The sequence below is a fragment of the Topomyia yanbarensis genome, chromosome 2, assembly GCF_030247195.1.
Source record: "Topomyia yanbarensis strain Yona2022 chromosome 2, ASM3024719v1, whole genome shotgun sequence".
Lineage (NCBI taxonomy): Eukaryota > Metazoa > Arthropoda > Insecta > Diptera > Culicidae > Topomyia > Topomyia yanbarensis.
Genome location: NC_080671.1, coordinates 161,012,334 through 161,032,817, shown reverse-complemented (window position 1 = coordinate 161,032,817; position 20,484 = coordinate 161,012,334). Strand labels below are relative to the sequence as shown.

Sequence of the window (20,484 nt, the reverse complement as noted above, 5' to 3'; positions counted from 1 at the left end):
AAACTCTTGGCTTCTTCATAGATTGAGCGCCCCCCTTTGGGAATAAATCTTACATTTATTGCTCGTCATGCTTTCGGGATATATCCGGTAGCAAGACTGGAAAGCAAAATCTTTTTCAAGACATTTTATGAATATCAAATCCCTTATGCAGTGGCACGGGAAGTATTCCATTTTTTCCGGGTGATTTTTATGGAGCAAAGCTGTCAACTGCCCACTTGACCGATTCAGTGGTAACCAATGTGCGTGCTAACGCCCACGAGTCCGAATCACCAGAATGAGATCTGTGAACATTGTTCAGCTCCGGATCGATACAACCTGGAAAGTGTGTGTCGAAGAGACAATTAAGAACATCTTTTTCGTCCGTCACATAAACACCATCTCTGGTTTTTAAGGAGTTCATCTGAAAATCATTCGATTTGGAGAGAATTTTATTTAACCTGCTAGCCTCGTTCAGGCTAGAGATATTAGTGCATAGGCTTTGCCAGCCAGCCCGTTCTGCAGATCGTAGACATTTCTTATATGCACTACGAGCTGACCTGAAAGCCCTGAAGTCATCACGCTGACGCCGGTTCCAAGCTCTACTCATAACTTTCTTCATTCTTTCAAGCTCAGCCCTCCACCAAGGGGTTCCCCTAGTCGATTTAACAGTACGAAGTGGACAAGCTTCTTCGTAGGATGCTAATATGAATGAGTTTGTCGTCATCTAAGTCGTCTAGTTGACTAATTGTTGGAAATAATCCAAGAGACGGTTCAGTTTCATTTGGAACCTGCCAATTTCCCAGCTCATGCAAAATTCTATCAGAGTAAAGTGTTATGTCTAACATCTTCTCCCTCCCAGACCTCGCAAAAGTTGGTCGGTCTCCCACATTCAGAATATGGAGATTTGTACTACTTATGTTCTCCAACAGTTCAGAGCCTCTCAGATTGATGTCTGAGCTGCCCCAAATGATGTGATGAGCATTCGCATCACTGCCGATAATGAGTGGAAGCCCATTGCTGCTACAATATGATACAACGCTTTTGAAATCCTCAGAAGGAGATGACTCGTTATGCGGTAGATATGCTGAACACAATATATATATATATATATATATATATATATATATATATATATATATATATATATATATATATATATATATATATATATATATATATATATATATATATATATACATATATATATATATATATATATATATATATATATATATATATATATATATATATATATATATATATATATATATATATATATATATATATATATATATATATATATATATATATATATATATATATATATATATATTTGTCTACATTTCCGACAGACAGTGCGCGACTGGTCTATTTTAGACCCTCCAGTCATCAAGTCCTCGGCACGGAACTACACCTTGACTTAGGGTCTCCTACTTTCAGTCGCCTCCTACGACATGGGAGCAGGACCCCAGTGGCCCAATTCTTGGCCGGATACTACACGGCCTCTGGGCAGGTTCATCAGTACACGGCTTATCTAGGCTGTTCGGTGAAAGAAGCTGACATTAAAGGACAGCTTCCATAGATGGCCGAACAGCCGTTTTTAGATAATTCAGGAATCCTGGAAATTGAAGAGAGACATTTTGCCCCGGTGGGGCGTATTATACCCTTTTACCCAAAGGACCGATAATTGTTTTGAAGCACACTCCAGTCCAAACAGTTACTTTCTGGTCGTGCAGTGGTGTTTGATATATAACGTGTGGGTTCTGTGTCCCCCAAATTCGACAATTTTGTTTATTTACTCCGCCGCAAAGTCTGAAGTAAGCTTCGACCGTCATTAAAATTTTATTCACTATTAAACGAGCGTTTTCAATGTGAAGCGCGACGACTTCAGCGCGTTCTTTTGGTGTAAATCGACTCATATCTAAAATGGAACTAAATGACGTTTCAGAATTGAGTTTATCTTTAAAATCGGCTGGAAAATGGCGGAGTTGCTCAATGTTGAAATAGGATACATCCAGATGACACATCCTGTACTTGTTCAGCGCAGCTATTTCCACACATATGGTTAACAATTGTCCTCTTTTTCAAGGACATGTCCTTAATTTCGGTGATTTTGAAAATGTGTCTTTACTTCAAATGCCTTTGATTTTAGTCTCAATTCATTGTATGTTCGTTATTTTGGATGGTCATTTGCTTCCAGTTCTTTTATTTTGATATGCTTAGATTAATGATTCAAAACCATTGATTAATTTCATTGGTCGAATAAGAGGCCATGCATAAATGACGTACCATTTTGGGTGATATGGAGAGGTGGTACACCAAATTTGTGACGAAGTGTGGCGAGAGGAAGGGTACGGTAATGAGTTGTTCGACGTAGCATTAAGTTTAATTGTTTACAGAGTAGTTTCTTTTATCCGACTTTTAGTGTTGAAGCAAATGTTATACGGATTTTACAAAGTAAGTATCAATCATCTTTGTTGATTAGTAAATAGACGTATATTGTTGGGGCACAGGGGCGCCTTTTTTTAATTGGTCCAATCTCAGATAAGTTGTAGTATTTAAGTTGTTGATTCGTTGTTGGTTATTTTAAAACTTTTGTTTATTGTCACAACATCAAGCAATTATAGTCAAACATGTCCAATGGTCCTCAGTGCAAATGACAGTTTTTCTTTGTTTACTTTCTCATTCGCTAATAACTCGGCAATTTATACGTTTGTTATTCAAAGCTAGTCGAAATCATATATCGAAGTTTTTCGATATATCCTGAAACAGTATTGAAAAGTTTTAAGATGACGCCGTAATGATCGAAAGAGAAAGAAAACAAAGAGAGGCTCTCATTTGCACTTAGGACCATTTGACATGTTTGTCGAAAATTATTTGCTAAATCTTTCAGCTGGAAGAGCCTAAAAGCAGAAAAGAAGAAAAAAAATTGCCAAACGAAAGTAAACACCATATTATTAGTTGAACAGGATACAATAATATGAACATCCCTTTATTAAATCAGTTCGTTTTCTCATCTCGCTCAGTCCAGAAGCTAGAAATCGTTCCGCTGCTATAGCAAGGCAAGTAATCAAATTTACTCGCGCGCCGCTTGGTCTATTTGCAAAGGCAAAAATTGATTCCTTCTGCCTAGTGTGTGATACTTCAACAAACAATACGAAGCAAGAAAATGTCCCGTTGCGGGCAAACTGTGTTGCTATAGACTTCTCGAAATGTCCGGTAAGACCATCAATTCGTGAAGTGGAGCAAATGTTGAAAGTGAACATGAAGTTCGACGTAGCAGAAGTTAATGTGGTGCAATTCCATCATTTACGTCATGCGGTACTGATTTCACATGCACATCACCCCAAGGTGTTGAATATTTTCAACGAACACTAATCACGTACCCAGGGCAGATTCCAACATGTCAATATTGTGATCAGCCGCTACACCACGCGGAACCTTGCGCAAAGACTAGTAAGGAAATTTCACGTGATATGACCAAAGACGGTGTACAGTCGTCGTATGCTAAACCACAACCGGTTGGTAAACCAACGACTGCGGACCGGGCATTCACTAACCCCAGCTCAACAACGATCGAACCCAGTACCACTAAACCAACTGCCATTACCAACATCGAAGTAACAACGATTACAGCAAGTGTTTCCAAAGCAACAACCAACACCACCAATAAGGAATCAAATACCGATAAAGAAGGATTTACAAGAGCGACCCGTAAGCATAAACAACAAATAAGAACATCCGACCATGAGCAACATAAATGCAGTACCGATGACGACATGGACATAAACTAAAACACGAGAGAAGACGGACTGAATGACCCTCAAGGTGCGGCAGACAACGCACCTAATATTTCACCACCAAGGAAGAGGATCTCAACACGCAGCAGTAAGATTCGTCAACAAGACCCGACGAACAGACTGTAGTGATATTTTTTTTTTTCTATTTTTACATATTGTAAATACACGGAAGATCCACGGTTCAGTTGTGCTAACGCATTGAGCCGTGTCAAATATATTAAAAAAAAACTTTCCCAAAATGTGTAAAAAAATCTGTTTGGCTCGTTGACACCCCTAACATATCCATGATATTCGAAAATAGATAATGATCATTGATCCAAGAATTAAATCAAATCGCAGTCATGGCTGATAATTCTCACTTGTGATTTTTTTCCGAATTGCTCGCTGCAGATAGAATCATGCCCTGATCACCCTCTCAATTATCAAATTTGTGTATTTTTTATTATTATTACATCTTCGATATATATCGTACAGATTACATTTAATGCTATTGCTAGTGTCAATGTTAAAAATTTCTAATTGCTAACATATAATTAGATTTAGAAGTATTGAAGTCATAAACTAAGACAGTTTCGTTGAATCTGCTACAACATCTGTGTACCGGATTGTTGCCATATGCTGTACGGTGTCTGGGAATCCACAGAAGCGGACGATTCCTTATATCACGAGGGGGGACAAACAAATGAATCCTTGAGAGAATGTCGGGACAGCCAATATTGTTCGACAACATATCGAAAACGAACAATCTTTGCAAGAATGTGCGGCGAGACTCCAGCGTTGGCAAATCTAGCAACATGCATCTATTATTATACGGTGGAAGACGGATAGTGTCGTTCCAAAGCAATTTTCTGAGAGTAAATCGTACAAAACTTTTCTGAACGCGCTCCAGTCGGCTAATTTGAATGGCGTTGGCAACCATAGTTCAAAATCACCACTGATGGAGAGCAAGAAAAAATCGGATGATTTTTGTAAGATGATCTTTTGATAGTTAAGAGAGTGATCACGGCATAATTTTATCGGCAGTGAGAATTGGCAATAAAATCATAAGCGATAATGATCAGCCATGATTAGGGTTTGATTTTTTTTTATGATTTTCCCAGCACTGGTCCATGATACTAAAAACGTTGAAGATCCAATTCAACCCAAACTTTTCTCTGATGTACTAACGTTATGGAAACTAAATAACTAAAAACTAACTTTAAATCTGTACGTTAGTCCATGAAATAATTCCATTCATAACTGGAAGAAAATCTCAGTTAACCCACTTAAACCGGTTTTTCAGATTCGGCAAATGGCAAAACTACATAAATGCTAAATATTTTATAATATTGTTTTATTTTTTAATAATCAGTTTTTATACAAAAAGACATTTATTGTTTACTTGGTTTTTCTTGTTATCATGTACCATAATGCTTATCCTGTTCAAAGAATTATCTCATTACTTTCGTCTGTGTTCAGCAGTTTGCGTATTGTTACGGTTATTGGTTAGTATCGTTTCAACTTGAACTGTTTATTCCATTTGTTCGGTAGCATAGTTCTGTTTTGCATATTAGATAGAATATCGTTTAGCTGTTCTGTTTGCTCTTGATTAGTTCTCTAGCTTCTACACATTTGCCTAGTAATTGTTGCTCAGTTAGTCTTAGCTTATCTTTCTGGTGCCTGCCTGTGCTTACGTCGTTCTTTTCTGACTGACCAGTTTCGCAAGTTTTTAATTTACCATTCGATCTTCTTTATTTGTTGAATTCTTAGCGAATGTTACAGCACAATTAATACTCTCAGTTCGCGGCTTTTATTCGCACGTTCTGCCCGCGTGCGTTGGCATTGTTGGGAATGGTTTCCAGTTTAGTTTTTGTTTTCGCGTATTGATACTACTTAAAATGATTAATAATTGCTGGAAAGTTCCGTTTCGATTGTAGTCCTCATGCACACTTTCACTTTCTCTCTCATTTTCTTATTGTGGTTAGACTAGAATTGTTCCGTCGGTTATTGCGTCATAGTAGGGATCTCCGGGTTGTATCGTATTTTGCGGGAGCTCATGCTTGTGCGACTATAATGGAAGTGATCTGCACATGTGTTACTCAATTTATCCACTACGTTATTCGATTGCATACCCGTAGGCGGGAACATGCATGCGTACGCAGCCAAAGTGAAGATAGTTGTGCATTTCGTATAGTAGCGGGCGTGACTTTGATTTTTTTTTCTGCTAACTGACGCAATGGCCACGATTATATCCTCAAATGGAAGCTTTCTTGCAAGCTACTGCCAGCTTCTCACTAGAAAGAGGTGGAAACGACTAATGGAATATCTTAAAAATAAAGGATTTGGAAAACAATAAAACTCTGAAGACATTCATATAAAAATCATTTATCTATATTTTGACTATTTCTCTTGTTTTAAGCATTTTATACTATATAATCAAAAATGAAAATAAATTGAACAAAGAAAAAGTAAACATAGGAGAGATTTTATACAAAGAAACCTAAAACATAAGTCAAATCACTTCATAATTTTTGTTTTGTCTTATTTGTTGCTTTGACCAAACAAGAATGTTTGAATTTATAAAAAAAATATAATAAAACAAAATTATTCAGCGGATTTACGTCTGAGCTGCACCAACTGCATTTTTTTCTTTCCTATTGGCAATTCACAGTAACTACGTGTTGTGGTGTTTCAGTTTGATTTATGGCAACAAGAATTTCCAGTTAACAATAAATTAAATGGTCGATTACTGCCCGTTGCGGCACTGCGGAAGGAACAGCTCAGAAGAACACTAGTTTCGCAGACTTTGAGTAGCTGTCAAATGTTTAGCAAAAATTTAAAACAGAAAAAGAAATATCTAAGACGAGGTTTCATTCAAATTATTCTCATTAATGCTGTTAGGTTCTTCTGGTCGAGCCCGTTTGCCCCTCTTTACCATTTCGCTAGCTCTAGCTCGTGTCGTTCATATTCGTGGAAGGATGATGCTCTTCGAAAACAAGAGCACATAACCTATAGAGATTGGCGCGAGTCGGTCGACAGAAGCCCCTTGATTACGTCTTGTTCGATTTCTACATTGTATTCTCTTTTCCAGTGATAATCAAATATTCGGTGATTTGCTTGACTTTCATACTAATTCGATAGTTTGTGTTGTTTTACTTGTTTGCTTTATACTGCTAGAATAGTCCCACATTGACTGAGCCTCTCGCATTCACGTTCACCCACAGTCGCAGTCAGCCGCCGAAATTGGAAAGAAACGGACTTTCTTCGCCCGCCTACTCGGATGCTTCATCGCTCATATTCACATTCGATATTCTTATAAAACTAAGGTTTCCTAACTTACTCGTACACCTTGCTCATGTTATTACACTCGGTTGGTGTGTTTTTTTATTTTCCTTTACTCTATTTCTGGCTCACGCACTCACTCTCATTACTCATTTTCCCGATATCTCACTTTCGTGTTAGTTTTAATAAAGTTGTAATTACTCAATCTAAATTTAAATCACTTCAAATAATAAAAAAAATCACACGGATTTCTTGTTTGTCTTATCCTTGTTGTTTGTTGCTTTCAATTCAGCTGATTTATTTTCTTTTCCATTCTTCTCCGCTTTCTTGAGGTTATACGAATAAACTTCTACAAAAAGAAAGAATGGTTGCTATTGGTGATGTTTGTTTTCTATTTGTTGAGACTCAGACTCTTGAATGAGGCGATTGGATTTCGTGGTTGAACTTGTATCGCACGTAAGGTAAAGGCGAAAGAGCGTTCTGTGTGTGTGTGATGTGGTGGTTGAATTTCCGGCAGACTGCCACGAATGTGGATAAGTGGATGCGTGCCGGAATCATCTTTAACTACGGATTACATTCCGTTTTCTAAATATTAGAGTGCGCATCTTCTTAGCCTCAGTCTCAGATTACAATTCACCCACGAAACCGATCAGGAATCCTGCGGGAGGCCTGCAATATTTCTATTGTTCTGTATTGTAAATAAATATTACTTTTTATCTGGCCTAGCGTATTTCAAAAGATGGTATTTCCTTTTTCTCATATATTTGGAAGAACAGATCATCCTCGGTTTGGGTGTGACTGGCAATCATCCCAACCTCGGATGATAAATGCAAAAAGTAGCGATTGGTTTGCTTCATTGTTTTTTGTTAAACTGTTGTTTTCTTATTTTTTGCGATTTTATTAACCAGTTTGCGGGTTTCAAGTGTGACGACATATGTTACAGATTAAAAGCTTAAAAAACAGAACACATCATGCGTTTGCTGAGCTTACTCAAAGGAATACATGGGGGGTGGGAGTTGGGTTTGGGGCTTGGAAGGGAAAGTCAGCCATTTTCCTCTCTTAATTTTTTACAATTGCTAAAATCAATAAAGTGGTTGCGCTTTTTGATTTCAATTTGATCTATCTTACAAGTTTTCTTGCTTCCTTTTTACAGCTTTTTAAAAGTGAAAATATGTTTTGCCTTTTCCATATATTTTTCTCCAATATATATAATTAATTTTCTGTTACTTTGCATCTGTGTTTTTTTCTCTTAGTGTTTCTCCTAGTGTTACTATTTTTCCTTAAGGTTTACTTATCGCAGAGTCCGTATAGTAAAAAAAATGAGATTGTTGGGGTGGTGGAAATTATCCTGTCAGCTTGCGAACAGAACTGAAAAGTATCGCTTGTTTTGTTTTTCTTTATTATTCCCTATGCTTAGAACTCAGATAGAATGCGTTCCCTAAAACGTAATCAATTACACGTACATCGTTGCCGAGACACGACCAAAGAAAAATTGTGAACCCTAATTATCGGTCTGTTAATCAGAGGAGAAATTAATATCTAGCCAATAATAATAGTAGTAAGCGATAATAATTATTTTCATTAAATAATTAGTAGTCGGCTTTTGGGTTGTCTATTATCTCCGATCCCGGTACAGCAGGTAGGTTTTCATAGACTGCGGCAGCTGGAGGTGTTCGATGCGTTCCTCTAGGTGCGTCCGACCGATCTTTTGGCGGATGACTCGTCGGCACAGGTCCATCAGTGGGAGCGGTTCGGCTAAAATGAAACAGATCATTATTAGTAAATTGTCTAGTGGGTTGCCTACCGAAAGGCGGTTATGTTTATTTTTTATTTTGACATCCAAAAATGTTCAGAACACTATAATGTACGGGCAAGAGTGATAGTAAAGTGAAAAGTAAATGTTTAGTAACCAATATTTGAAAGGAACCGATTCGCGGTCTGCTAGCGCCCAAGAAAATCTCAACCTTGACTAGCAATGGCTAAGGTAAGTGCGCACAACTGTAACGTCCGAAGGGAAAAGTTGTTCCAGCAGTAATTTTGGGGGCTGGCCGTGAATCGCTCACTGGCAAATGGTAATCAATTGCGGCGCAGGTTGCGACTGGCTCTTGAATAGCTTTGGCCGACGCCACAATCACTTTTCTGCCAATTAAGCCGGTTTTTGTTTACCAAACAAAAACAAGGGAAAGGATCGGAAAGCACAGCATTAAATTCGATTTTAACTGACTCGCGAAATCGGTAGCAAAGGTACGTTCTTGAACGTGGGAATGGTTGTTGACGTACCGTTACAGATGCGTTTGGAAGTGCGCTGTTTGCACCAGAATAAAAGGTTAAATGACGGAACGAAACGATTAAAAGGTAAATGAGGCACATCCTTCTGGAATGACTACAGCCACTTTCTAGTAGCAAATTAATATTAGGAGGCACCAGGGTAGTTAAGGACAATAGTTTTGCAAAAAGAAACTGGAGTATTCCATTGACCCAACTGATTAAGTGTGCAAAACGAACCGCCCAGGTATCATTGAACAAGATTGGATGTCAAACATTTGTAATCGGAGTAAATCCGTCAGATACTTACGATCGAGACCACCGATGTATTTCATTGTGATTTCGCAGTGCCCCCAGACGGCGGACACGATCGGGTACAGCTTCCGTCCTTTGAGTCCCCGGAACGCCACCCCCAGATACTGGCCGTCGACGATGAAGCTGAGCGTGCCCTCGTCCATGTCTAACGCTACTAGAAATTTGTCCGGCACTAGGAAGGTCTCGTCTGGTTTCAGTATCGCAGGGTACGTCACGCCCGGGCAGGTTTTCGAGTTGTGATACAGCATATTGCGCCCCAGGTCCCAGCCCCAGCTCTGATCGTTCGAGCCGACCAGACTTTGATAACCTACGGAGTGGAGTGGTGCCTCGGATGTGGCAACACCGATCACAGCATGAGTACCCCGTTGCCGCGTCGACCAGAACACTTCCCACACGTGCAGGCCCTTGGTGAAGCCCACCTTGCCTCGTATACAGTCTGTGCTCTGCGCCACCGGATGCCGGTGGAATGTCATCTTGTCGTCCTCTTTCACAAACACATTCAGCGAGCGGTCCTCCGAGTTCCAGGAATATTTGACCTGTGTTTCCCGTGCTACCGGGGGCATATCAAGAAGGAGATCGAGACGTGCTGGCCGCTGGAAATGCGCTGCCAGTTCGCGAGGAATCTTCGGAATGAATGGTGATGGCTGGTCACGGCTGCTGACCGTTTTAACACCTCCGCTGATCTTTTGGCCCATGCTCATACCAGTGTGAACACTACTGCTGGTACGACTGCTGCGGGTGCTTCGGATGGCAACCTTGTACGAGACGCGGATACGCTCGAACTCGCGGGGATCGATGCGGTTTAGCACCACGCGGGGCAGCAGTGTGGAGGTGGATGATGATATACTTTGTGGACGGCGACGTTCGCTTGACCTTAGCACCGGACCCCGGCTACTTTTATATCTGCAAGAAAAAAAAGAAACAGAAAAATAACCTCATTAGAATCGAACATTTGACGGAATCGTTAGAACTAAAAGCGAACATATGCCAGTTGGTTTGACGGTAAAAGGCATTGTCCTTAAAAGGTAGTACTCGATCAAAACAAACCGGCTACTGCTCATGGCCAATTAAACCGAGAACGGATAAAGAAAGGTTGCTATCCTTGCGTGACGGTTGATCGCGATTGCGGAGGAGGTTTTCGGCTTTCCGAGCACTCATTTCGAGTGCATCAGGACTCCCAGAATCGCGCTTTAACTGGAGCAGAGTCAGATGAAGAAAGGAAATCAATTGCAAGGTTAATGATTCCATTTACGGAACATTCGTCATAGGGCCAGCAAAACACGAACCCTCGAGCGGTGAGTCAGTCAGTGAGTGAGCGAGTGTTAATGACGTCGAGTAGGTAAACAACGGACGTACGAAAGAACATTCACCCGCTATCGAGCTGACCCACGGCCAACAGCAGCAGTAGCTTGTGAATGGCGTGCTCCACTTTGGAGTCAACTCCAGCACGCGTACTGCGGCGACGAGAAGAGAGGACGAAAATGCGTAATTATTTTTGTTGCTTTTTTGAAAAAGAACGTTTCTTGAAAGGCGCTCTCCTGTACGCTTGAAAACGGTAAACAAACACATAAAATGAAAGTCAATATCGACGTGTTTTTGTCGTTCCTTTCGCCACCATCGCTCGGAAGACCAGGGCTGCCAAGTGAGAGATTGGTATCCAGTCTGGCCATTCCCTTTGCTCCAGTTCGAGGTCCCAGACGGAGGAATTGTTCCTTTCGAATTTGAAGCTTATACCTTTTCCGCGTCAAAAGAATGGCTGTACTTGCTGCTGCACTTCACCGCACTCGAAACGGACTGAGGAGAGTGTCCGCGATAGGCCGTTCTCCTAACGATGACGGAGCTTTACGGCGCGGCTCTTTTTTTTCGGTCGACTGTTATTTCGAAAGGTAGAACGAATGCTGCTTGTTTATCATTAATTCTGCCCTGGAGAGGAGCAAACGGCTCTAGAGAGCAGCGCAATTATCTGCCGATTGTGCAGAGTGCACTTCGGTGCCGGAATCGAGGTTATCTTGGCTAGGCTTCCCGCGTATAGATGGTGATAGGAGGTGTTGAGTAAATTTGTTCGGGGAGCGTCGTTTTGGCATATTGCGATAAGGAAGCAGCGCGGTGTTTGACCTAGGCCAATGAATGTTCCTAGACGGTGGTCGGTGTTCCGAGTGGAGGTTGCTTTATGGATGAAAAAAAAATCGGGACTGATATATTGAGGTTTCATGTATGATATAAATAGGCGCTGTTTGTTTATAAACAATGCTTTATTTGGATGAATACATGAGTAAATGAGTTTGAGTGAGACTATTTATTTATTGTTTTTCTGCAGCTGTATGTCCCTAGGAAAAGTTTAGAGAAAGCACGGTTTAGAACCCGATTTGAAAAGTATCACAGCTATCGTAACAACATCTTTGCACTGGTTGCACATAGCCAACCGTGATTCGACCGAGTTTTCATACAGAGCTTAGACGCTCCGTCAGTGACTAAGTATTCTCCGACTCCGATTCCATCTATTCGTAGAATGTTGAGGCTAGGTTTACACGATCATTAAAAGTGTCGTTACTAGTAATGTCATTAATGACATTACTAGCACCTCGTGTAAGGGCCCCTATTGGCGTTTGGTGATAATTTTAATATGTTAATAATAGCAAGCTGTGCGTTTGACTGTTATCTCTTTCGCTTGTTTACTTTTTTGTATGGTTTAAATTGTTTCCAAAATGTCATGCAATGCATTAAAAATGAAGTGAAATTCTAGACTTCTAGGAATAATGACTAAGTGAAAAGGGTGTAACTATACGAAAAATTGACGATGCGCTTTGGAATTTATCATGCAAACTAAAAATCAAACAAGTTTGTGGAGCACTATTTTTTAGAAAAACTACCAGCAGCAGGCAAGAAACTCCAGCAGCAGGCAAGAACAACCCAAAACTACACCAGAAAATTATATATCCAAATAGGAAGAACAAATCCATGCGTGATTCGGACAATTAAACGGAAATAAGTGTCGGAATATACCAACGTATCAAGAAAAGGAGCAACCTGAAGACTTATAAAAAGCAGAAAACAGCCAAAGTGCAGAAGGACAGTAGCGTGGTTGGTCTTTCGATGTGAAGCATGACAGTATACAGACGCCAGATTATTTCAAAGGGGATGTATTCCACTGAAAGATTTATGACATTATTATCTTTTTTGGACAAAACCACCCCAGCGGATTCGGCGCTCTCGGATGGTTTTTGACAAGAATCAATCCATCGAGTTATTGCTCTCATGACGTGGGCGGTAGCATTAGGTCAATATGTAGCTCTGAGCAGTGGCGGATCCAGGGGATCCGGACCCCCCCCCCACCCGAACATTTTTATCTCCTTGAGAAATTTTAAAATACTTTCTATTTTAAATTCGTTCTAAATTCCAAGTCATTCCAAACCAGATTCGACAACCAAAAGTGATTAATTAAAAAAGGGTATTACATAGTACGTATTGTACATTTAGCATTTCAAAATCTAAATTTCGGACCCCCTCCGAATTTTTTTTCTAGATCCGCTCCTGGCTCTGAGAACTGAATGGCAGGAAATATTTAAATATGACAACAGTGAAAGAAGAAACTGGGCTTTCAAATGATAGTTATGTCTCTCTGATTGAGAATGGTTAGCGTGTTACGAAGAAATCGCTAGCATCGGCTGCAGTCCATTAGGAGGTTGGTAATGCACCGAAGACCCGTTTTTATCAGCCCCTTTGGTGTGTTTTTGGTTGACAAAATAGGGGCATTGACAAAACATATTTATTCATTCACTTTAGTAAACCGAAGCTGATAAACTATGCAACAGAAGTCCGTAGACATAACCTTCTAATCCTGGCTGGCTGACGAAATCGGGTCGAAAATGTGACAAAATTGGGGGCTCATTAAAAACGGGTTTTCACTGTAGTATAATGTTTTTCCTTTAATAAAACCAATAACTTAAAAGTGATAAATATGCCCTCATTCATTCCTTCTGAAACTAGTCAGGATATCAATTCAGCGTTGGTTGATTAAAATATTACCAAATTAAACTCACGTTTTTTTAAAGAATAATGCGCACCGCTTCTCAGAGCCGTTAACACTAAGTAAGTTCCAATTTTTCACATTTGTAACGGTTTTACAGGTTTAGTTTGATATAGAATTTCACTTCCCCGGCTAATCGCAAAAAATACAAAAGCACCATCCATTCTCGCTGTGGAGGATAGGCCGAACGAGCGTTGCCCTCCAACACAGCGAACAGGAAGAACGGAGAAGCAGGATATCAGCACTGCTTGAGAATCACACTGCGGTGTCTTCCAAGATTCTTTGTAGGGAGCGAAGAATCCAGTTTTTCGCTACAGTCGCTAGTGAGATCTCAGCAAAGGAGCAAAGCTCATCTCCGTAGCCAATATTGGTCCTTAGATATTCGCTATGGAGATGAGTTTTGCTCCTTTGCTGGGATCTAAAGGAGCAGCAGCCGTTGGCACGAGAAGTTAGATGTTGACTCGGTCGGTTTAATTAAACTAACCGCCATCCTATCAAGCAGCAGATGTATATAAGCATCAGCAACAGTGAGGTGATTTGGCGAAATGCAAGGTATTTAACTTTTTTAAACAATTTTGAGCGCCTCTGCGAGATGTAAAATAAAAAATTTTAAGCGGCGATATTTTTTTTCTAAAATGATGGATAACATAATTTGTTTTTCATACGAATGAAACAAAGGGTTAGTCGAGCAAATAACTATTATGTAATCCTAGAGGTGATAATAGCACTGCTTACACTTTTTAGACATTTTGGAAAAATAGTACTAAAACAGTTTAAATTATCTGTTTTAGCGGGTCCGGAGAAATAGATGTAAAACACGGAGGTTCGGAGATCGCCCTTAAAAACTGAATTCTCTGGATCAAACCCGGAGGGGTGACAACCCTAAACCCTTCCCTGGAGCATGATTAAATTTGACAGCTCGTTAGTAAAAATGTTTGTCCATGATCCAGAATAAAAATGTGGGAGCATTTTCTGTACCTAATTGAGGTTGTCAATATTTTTCAATATAAAATAAAGGGAGAAAGATGGAAAGGAAAACATTTAGTGTCAAGATTTCTTTGGGCTATTTCATGATGTGGATGTTTATGATTCGAGGCTATGACTGTCATGCTTAATGTAATAAGCAAAAAACTAATATTAAAATATCGACAAATGTTCACACCTCCACTAACTCTTCATTTTCGCAGCTGTAAATTCTAAATAACTATCCAAATTTCAGCATTTGAAATGGATTACTTTCTCGGTCAATTTTTACCATTCAAACCAAAACAATTTTCACGCTTTGAAGGGCAAATATCTGTCTTCCCATATGCACATCGCACACAAGGTTCGCTCTGGTTCTGTGCTCATATTAAACTCACACTTCATGTACGAACTCAAACACGCTATTTCGTACCTAAACGCGTGCACATGTTCGCATGCACAACCGAACCCCATGTACGTACACGGTGTGCGTACACGTAGGTTCTAGGCACTAGTTTTCTCTATCTCACTCTCATAATCACTAGCGTTGACTCTTTTTGCCTTGTGCGAATTGTTCTCGTGTACGCACCCGGTGTACGTACACGGATGTTTGAACTTGAGTTTGCACATCGTTCGCTTGGGTTCGATGTTCGAGGCGAACCTGTACATCGAGACGAAGCATGTTTGAGGTTGAACGCGTGCGCGAAAGTTTTGCACACAGGTACAAACTTGTCGATGTTCATGGGAAGTCTGGCAAATATATATTTCTCAACCGGTCGTTAGAAGAATATCAATAAATAAACAGCACATGAAAAAATGACGTCGCTTGTTTTCGGGGGATAATGACTGGAGCCGCAAATTGTAATTTACACGTGATTAGTAGAAGATAAAATAAGCCGAAGCTTGTATTTGGAAAAAAATTGGAACATTTCTCTGATTCAATGGGTTTATTTGAACTCTATGAAGCTAGATTGGTTATCAAATGAATTTGCCAATTAATTTCCCCATTATTATTTCTTACAACGTGTTTTATTTAGAACTTTCTTTTGCTGTGGTCGACAGACCCGTTGCTAGAATTTTGTTTCGGGAGGGGCCTTAAAACTACTGCATAAATCTTATATCATGATCAAAATGAAGTTCCTTATGAAAACAATTCCAAATGTAAGACAATAGAAACTAAAATCCTAAAAACATGTTCTTTGTCATAAGAAAGGCTACACTACTTCGACGGATTTTTGATGCTGATTTTGATTTTTTTTGATTTTTTATAAGTTACAATTTACTCTCGTTACAATGACGGATATTGAAGAGTTCAAAGTATTTATATGCCAACCGAATACACTGAAACCTCCATTTATTATCTTTTTTTTACGTAATATTCGATTTACGTAACTTTTTTACGAACTACATTCGAAATAACGAACTCTGTTTGAAAAGTTTGAGTTCGTACATTACAGCATGAAGTTATATACTTATGTATTCTTAGTTAATTTTTACTAATATAATTTGGGTATTTTCGAAAAAGGGGTTGACAAGTGCATGACGGAAATCGATGTCTTGAGCCATTTTGGAATCCAAGATGGCGACTTCCGGTTTAGATAAATTTTCTATAACCTCAACAATATGAGTATTTTCGGGATAGGGTTGACGAGTGCATGACGGAAATAGAACCCATATTGTTCGTTATCAAGAATAATGCTCAACCGGCAATCGTCATATTGAACTTAGAAAAGTTTCCAATTGTCCATTTTCAGCATCTACTTGTCAAACCCGTTCCAAAAATACCCATATTGTTAGGGTTATCGGGAATATTTCTCAACCGGAAGTTGCCATCTTGGATTTCGAAAAGGTTCCAATTGCCAATTTTCATCATCTACTTGTCAAGCCCGTTCCAAAAACACCCATATTGTTAGGGTTATCGTGAATATTGCTCAACTGCAAGTCGCCATCTTGTATTTCAAAACGATTCCAATTGTCCATTTTCAGCATCTATTTGTCAAGCCAATGAATATCAATAAGAATGTGAAGCAAACTTTTTTTACGAACTAAATTCTAAATAACGAACACTTTTTTACGAACTAATTCAATTTGCGAACCCCCGGTTTGGTTCGTAAATGGAGGTTTCAGTGTATGACAATCCTTGACGGAGCTAGAAAATGTAAGGTATTCTAAAATACACGTTTGCAAAGTGTATAAGACGCTAAATAGAAATGAGTAGAAAAATATTGTTAGAATGCTTGAACGAAGAGAATGACGAAATTTATACTTAAACTTCTGATTTGGCAGGCAGTTCGTAGATGCGCAGAAGCGGTACAACTTAAATTTTCTTCGCTATATTTATCAGGACGAAAATAATCGGTAAAGAGGTAATGGTGTGGCAAGTTCATACGGAATCAAAAGCTACGGTTTAAAGTTGCTCGAAAAGTGACCACTAATATTGTGCAGAATGTTATGAATAGCATCAATAGAAATGTTCGAGTTTTTCAAGATGAAAATATAAATTCGTCGTAATTGTCGAAGAACATTGTAATCTATAATTATACGGTGCTGCATAATAAAAATATGAATGTACTTTTAAAGTGGTCTGTTAAAGGTTGTAGATCTGGTCAAATATAGGGGATTGTCGTATAGGTTGGGACAGCGCGATATTTTCGTTCCTATTCAGTGTTGTCATCTGTTATTTTTAGCACATACTAGTCTCGGTGGTAGCTCACTTTTTATGGTAAGTTAAAGTTTTAGTTCACACTTGTCACTGCTGCACTGAGCAGTGTTAAAAAACGATCGAAATGTTTTTTTTTGTGGTGCAGATTTTTGGGCCATCTTAAATTAAATCTTTTTCTTTGAAATTGCAACGTAAATAATTTTAAAGTGTTAAGAAGTAACTGGAATGTTAATATCGATCAGGGTTTTGCCTTTGCTGCATTCGATTTTATTTTCTTCGAACAAAAGGTTTGGACACCATGCACTTACGCATGCGTACAAGCTTGCGTACAAGTTTTACATGTAAAAATTGTGAGTCGATTAACTTTGTCAAATGCTAAGAGAAGAGACGACAACAGGCTTCTTGCTCTTTTTAATTTTCTCGACTAGGCCCTGCAGTAAATCTAAAGACAACAAGCGTTCATCGTTGCCAGATACCTTTTGTATGCTTTTTACAATTGCTGAAAATAATTTTATCTCAAAGATCGCACCTCAACCAAGAATTTACAATGCTTAAAAATTTAATAAAATTTTTATTTTTATTTTTTTAGGAGCCTACAATACACGTAGCTATATCGTCATTCAGGAAGATATGAAACGTAATGAAACGTAACCACAATAGATTCAGCAGCACTGTTTTCTATTCCGTTTGTAAATATAATGAACGCTCATGACTGGCAAAACGACCAATCGGAAGCTGGTTCAATATTGAGGTTAGGACTGGATCAAATTAGCTACGCGATTGTCTTCTCTTCTCTTAGGTCAAATAAAAGTAAATAAGTCTTTGAGTAACTTATTCTTATTCTAAACTACAAATTAACAAATAAATATTAACCAATAAATTAATATAATGCATTAAAATTGAAATTGTATTTAGTTATTTAAATCAGCGATTCTCAACCTTTTTCGTACCACGGACCCCTTGGAAATCACCCTGGGTTGCTGCGGACCCCCACGGATAAACATCGATTTTGTATACTATCAACATGTTATTTTCAGTTTGTTAGGAAACAAGACATGAAATTTCAATATGTAACCGGAAAATATATTTTTCTTCGCGGACCCCCAGCAAAGGCTTCACGGCCCCCAGGTTAAGAATCACTGATTTAAATTGTTTAAAGTGGCCCAACCAATACGACAAAATTTTTGTTGGCCCTTTTGCGACCGTACAGAAAATTGATCCTGAGTCTTATTTAAAATTGCAAGTAAATATCTTCCATTCACAAACAATTTATCTGCCAACTGGTGTATTATGTGCCAAAAATATTGGCATGGAAAGAAGATATCAGCTTTTAAACAAACCCGTCCCAACCTAGACTACATTCCCTTAACACAAAACTACGTTTGATCAATTTATTATACCCTCAAAATCATGATATATACCAAAAAACTATTTTCAAGATCTTCAGCACGAAAAAAATTACTACTCGGTCATTTTTCAACCGATTTTAAATTCTTTAAGTGTTTTGTAAAGAAAAAGAAACGACCTTTTTAACCATATGCCCTTTTTTGTTCTTTCGTTAAATGTACTATGTGGTTTTGGGACAACAATATGAAAGTGACCATTATTTTGCGATTTTTCCATGAAAAATATGAAAATTGCTTAACATTTTTTATTAGAAAGCGTCTTTGATTTAATAGAAATTTAGATAGAAACTTCAATTCCGCATCCAACGCCCTATTTATTAAATTTTCAAAAAATAGATTTTTTTGATTAATTATAGGGTTGTGGTACCGGAAAATCCCGGGAATACCGACCCATTATTGGTACCGAAATACCAGTACTGAATAAAAACCAGTACCGGTATTTTCCTACACTATTTGATCGAAATAAAATTGTAAAAGTATAAATTCGATTTGATTTTATTTTATTAGCGACATTCTGATAGGTTCCAATTGTTCACTGGATGGCGCGTAACAAGACTGTGGCTTAAGCCATGTCTGTATTTGGGTTGCACTTAAATCTTAATCTATAAAAGAACGAACAGCGATTTAGTAGCTTACAATTTTAGGGTGGGTGAATTGCTTCGCATGGAGCGATTCGTAATTTTTGGTGATCGGAAAAGTCAGTAAAACTCCATAGTTTATAGGAAATTAGGAGCCTTGGTATGCAAAAAAGTCGAAACCAATTCACAGCAAAGCCGAGAGGAAATGCGACCATCGTACACGGATTTACATTCTCGCTTCGATTTACTTTTCATAATAGAGTTTCTTACATTTACCATCTGTTGAAGTTGACGAAAGTCGCAATCGCTTAGCAGATATTGAATTAAAAGTGGCCTAGATATTCAAATAAAAGAAGGTTCCGCATTCGATAAAATGCCTTCTGCTGCAATTTGATATTAGTTTGAACATTCAATTTCACTTTGAAGCGTTTCTCGAATCATGTGAAATAAATATTCGAGTACCGGTACTTTACCGGTACTACCGGTACTGGAGACTTCAGTACCGCAGTACCGGCTCTCGCCAAAATGGGTCGGTACTACGAACTCTAATCGATTACAAATATATTTAAAAGTATATGTGTGAACTGTAAACTTGAAATTGGAAAAAAATAACAGAAGACATAATTATAGAATCTTATAGTGCGAGACAGTACCTGACTAACCCTTTAAGAGTTCATGCGAGCAAGTTTCTAATTGAAAAAAGAATTAATAATTCTGCCATTTTTCAACATATGCAAAATTGAGGACCATAACATAGCATACCGTTGAAAAGGTAATTTCCTTTTCGTTCCAGAACACTAAAAATATTTAAAAGCGAAAAATGAACGCGCAGAATTGTTTTTAGTGGAAAAAGTCTCGAAAAATAGTTTTTTGCCATAAATCAACATTTTGAGTGTATTCCACATTTTTCAAACATTGCACAGTGGAAGAAATTCAACCAAAAAGGCAATTAATTGGAAGCCGCTGAAAAAGTATCACAATATGCACACCAAAAGCTGCGAATTTTTTTAGGTAATAAAATGCAATCAAATTTGTTCACCGCAGGCAAATGTGACCGGAGATATGAGGCTTTGAAAATCCGGAACATTACCGGTATTCATCAAATCTGAGGCCTAATTCAGAAGTCGCTGAAAAAGTTCAAAGAATTATACCCTTAAAGTTATGGAAAATTCTAGCGATCAAAATGCAATCAAATTTGTTCTTCGCACGCCTCTGTGACCGGAAGAAT

The 20,484-nt window shown here is 38.6% G+C and overlaps 1 protein-coding gene across 4 annotated transcripts in view; it reads right to left on the bottom strand.

The window, feature by feature from the left end:
- Nucleotides 1-5,091: 5,091 nt before the first annotated feature.
- LOC131681919 (protein gustavus) overlaps nt 5,092-20,484 on the bottom strand; it is a 645,798-nt gene continuing 630,405 nt past the window's right edge. For all 4 annotated transcript variants that reach the window (XM_058963019.1, XM_058963018.1, XM_058963016.1 and 1 more), the window contains 2 exons: nt 9,616-10,523; nt 5,092-8,795 (listed from right to left, as the gene is read on the bottom strand). In XM_058963019.1, coding sequence (XP_058819002.1) covers nt 8,656-8,795; nt 9,616-10,321 — 846 coding nt within the window. In that variant the 5' untranslated portion in view covers nt 10,322-10,523 and the 3' untranslated portion in view covers nt 5,092-8,655. The remainder of the gene's footprint in view (nt 8,796-9,615; nt 10,524-20,484) is intronic.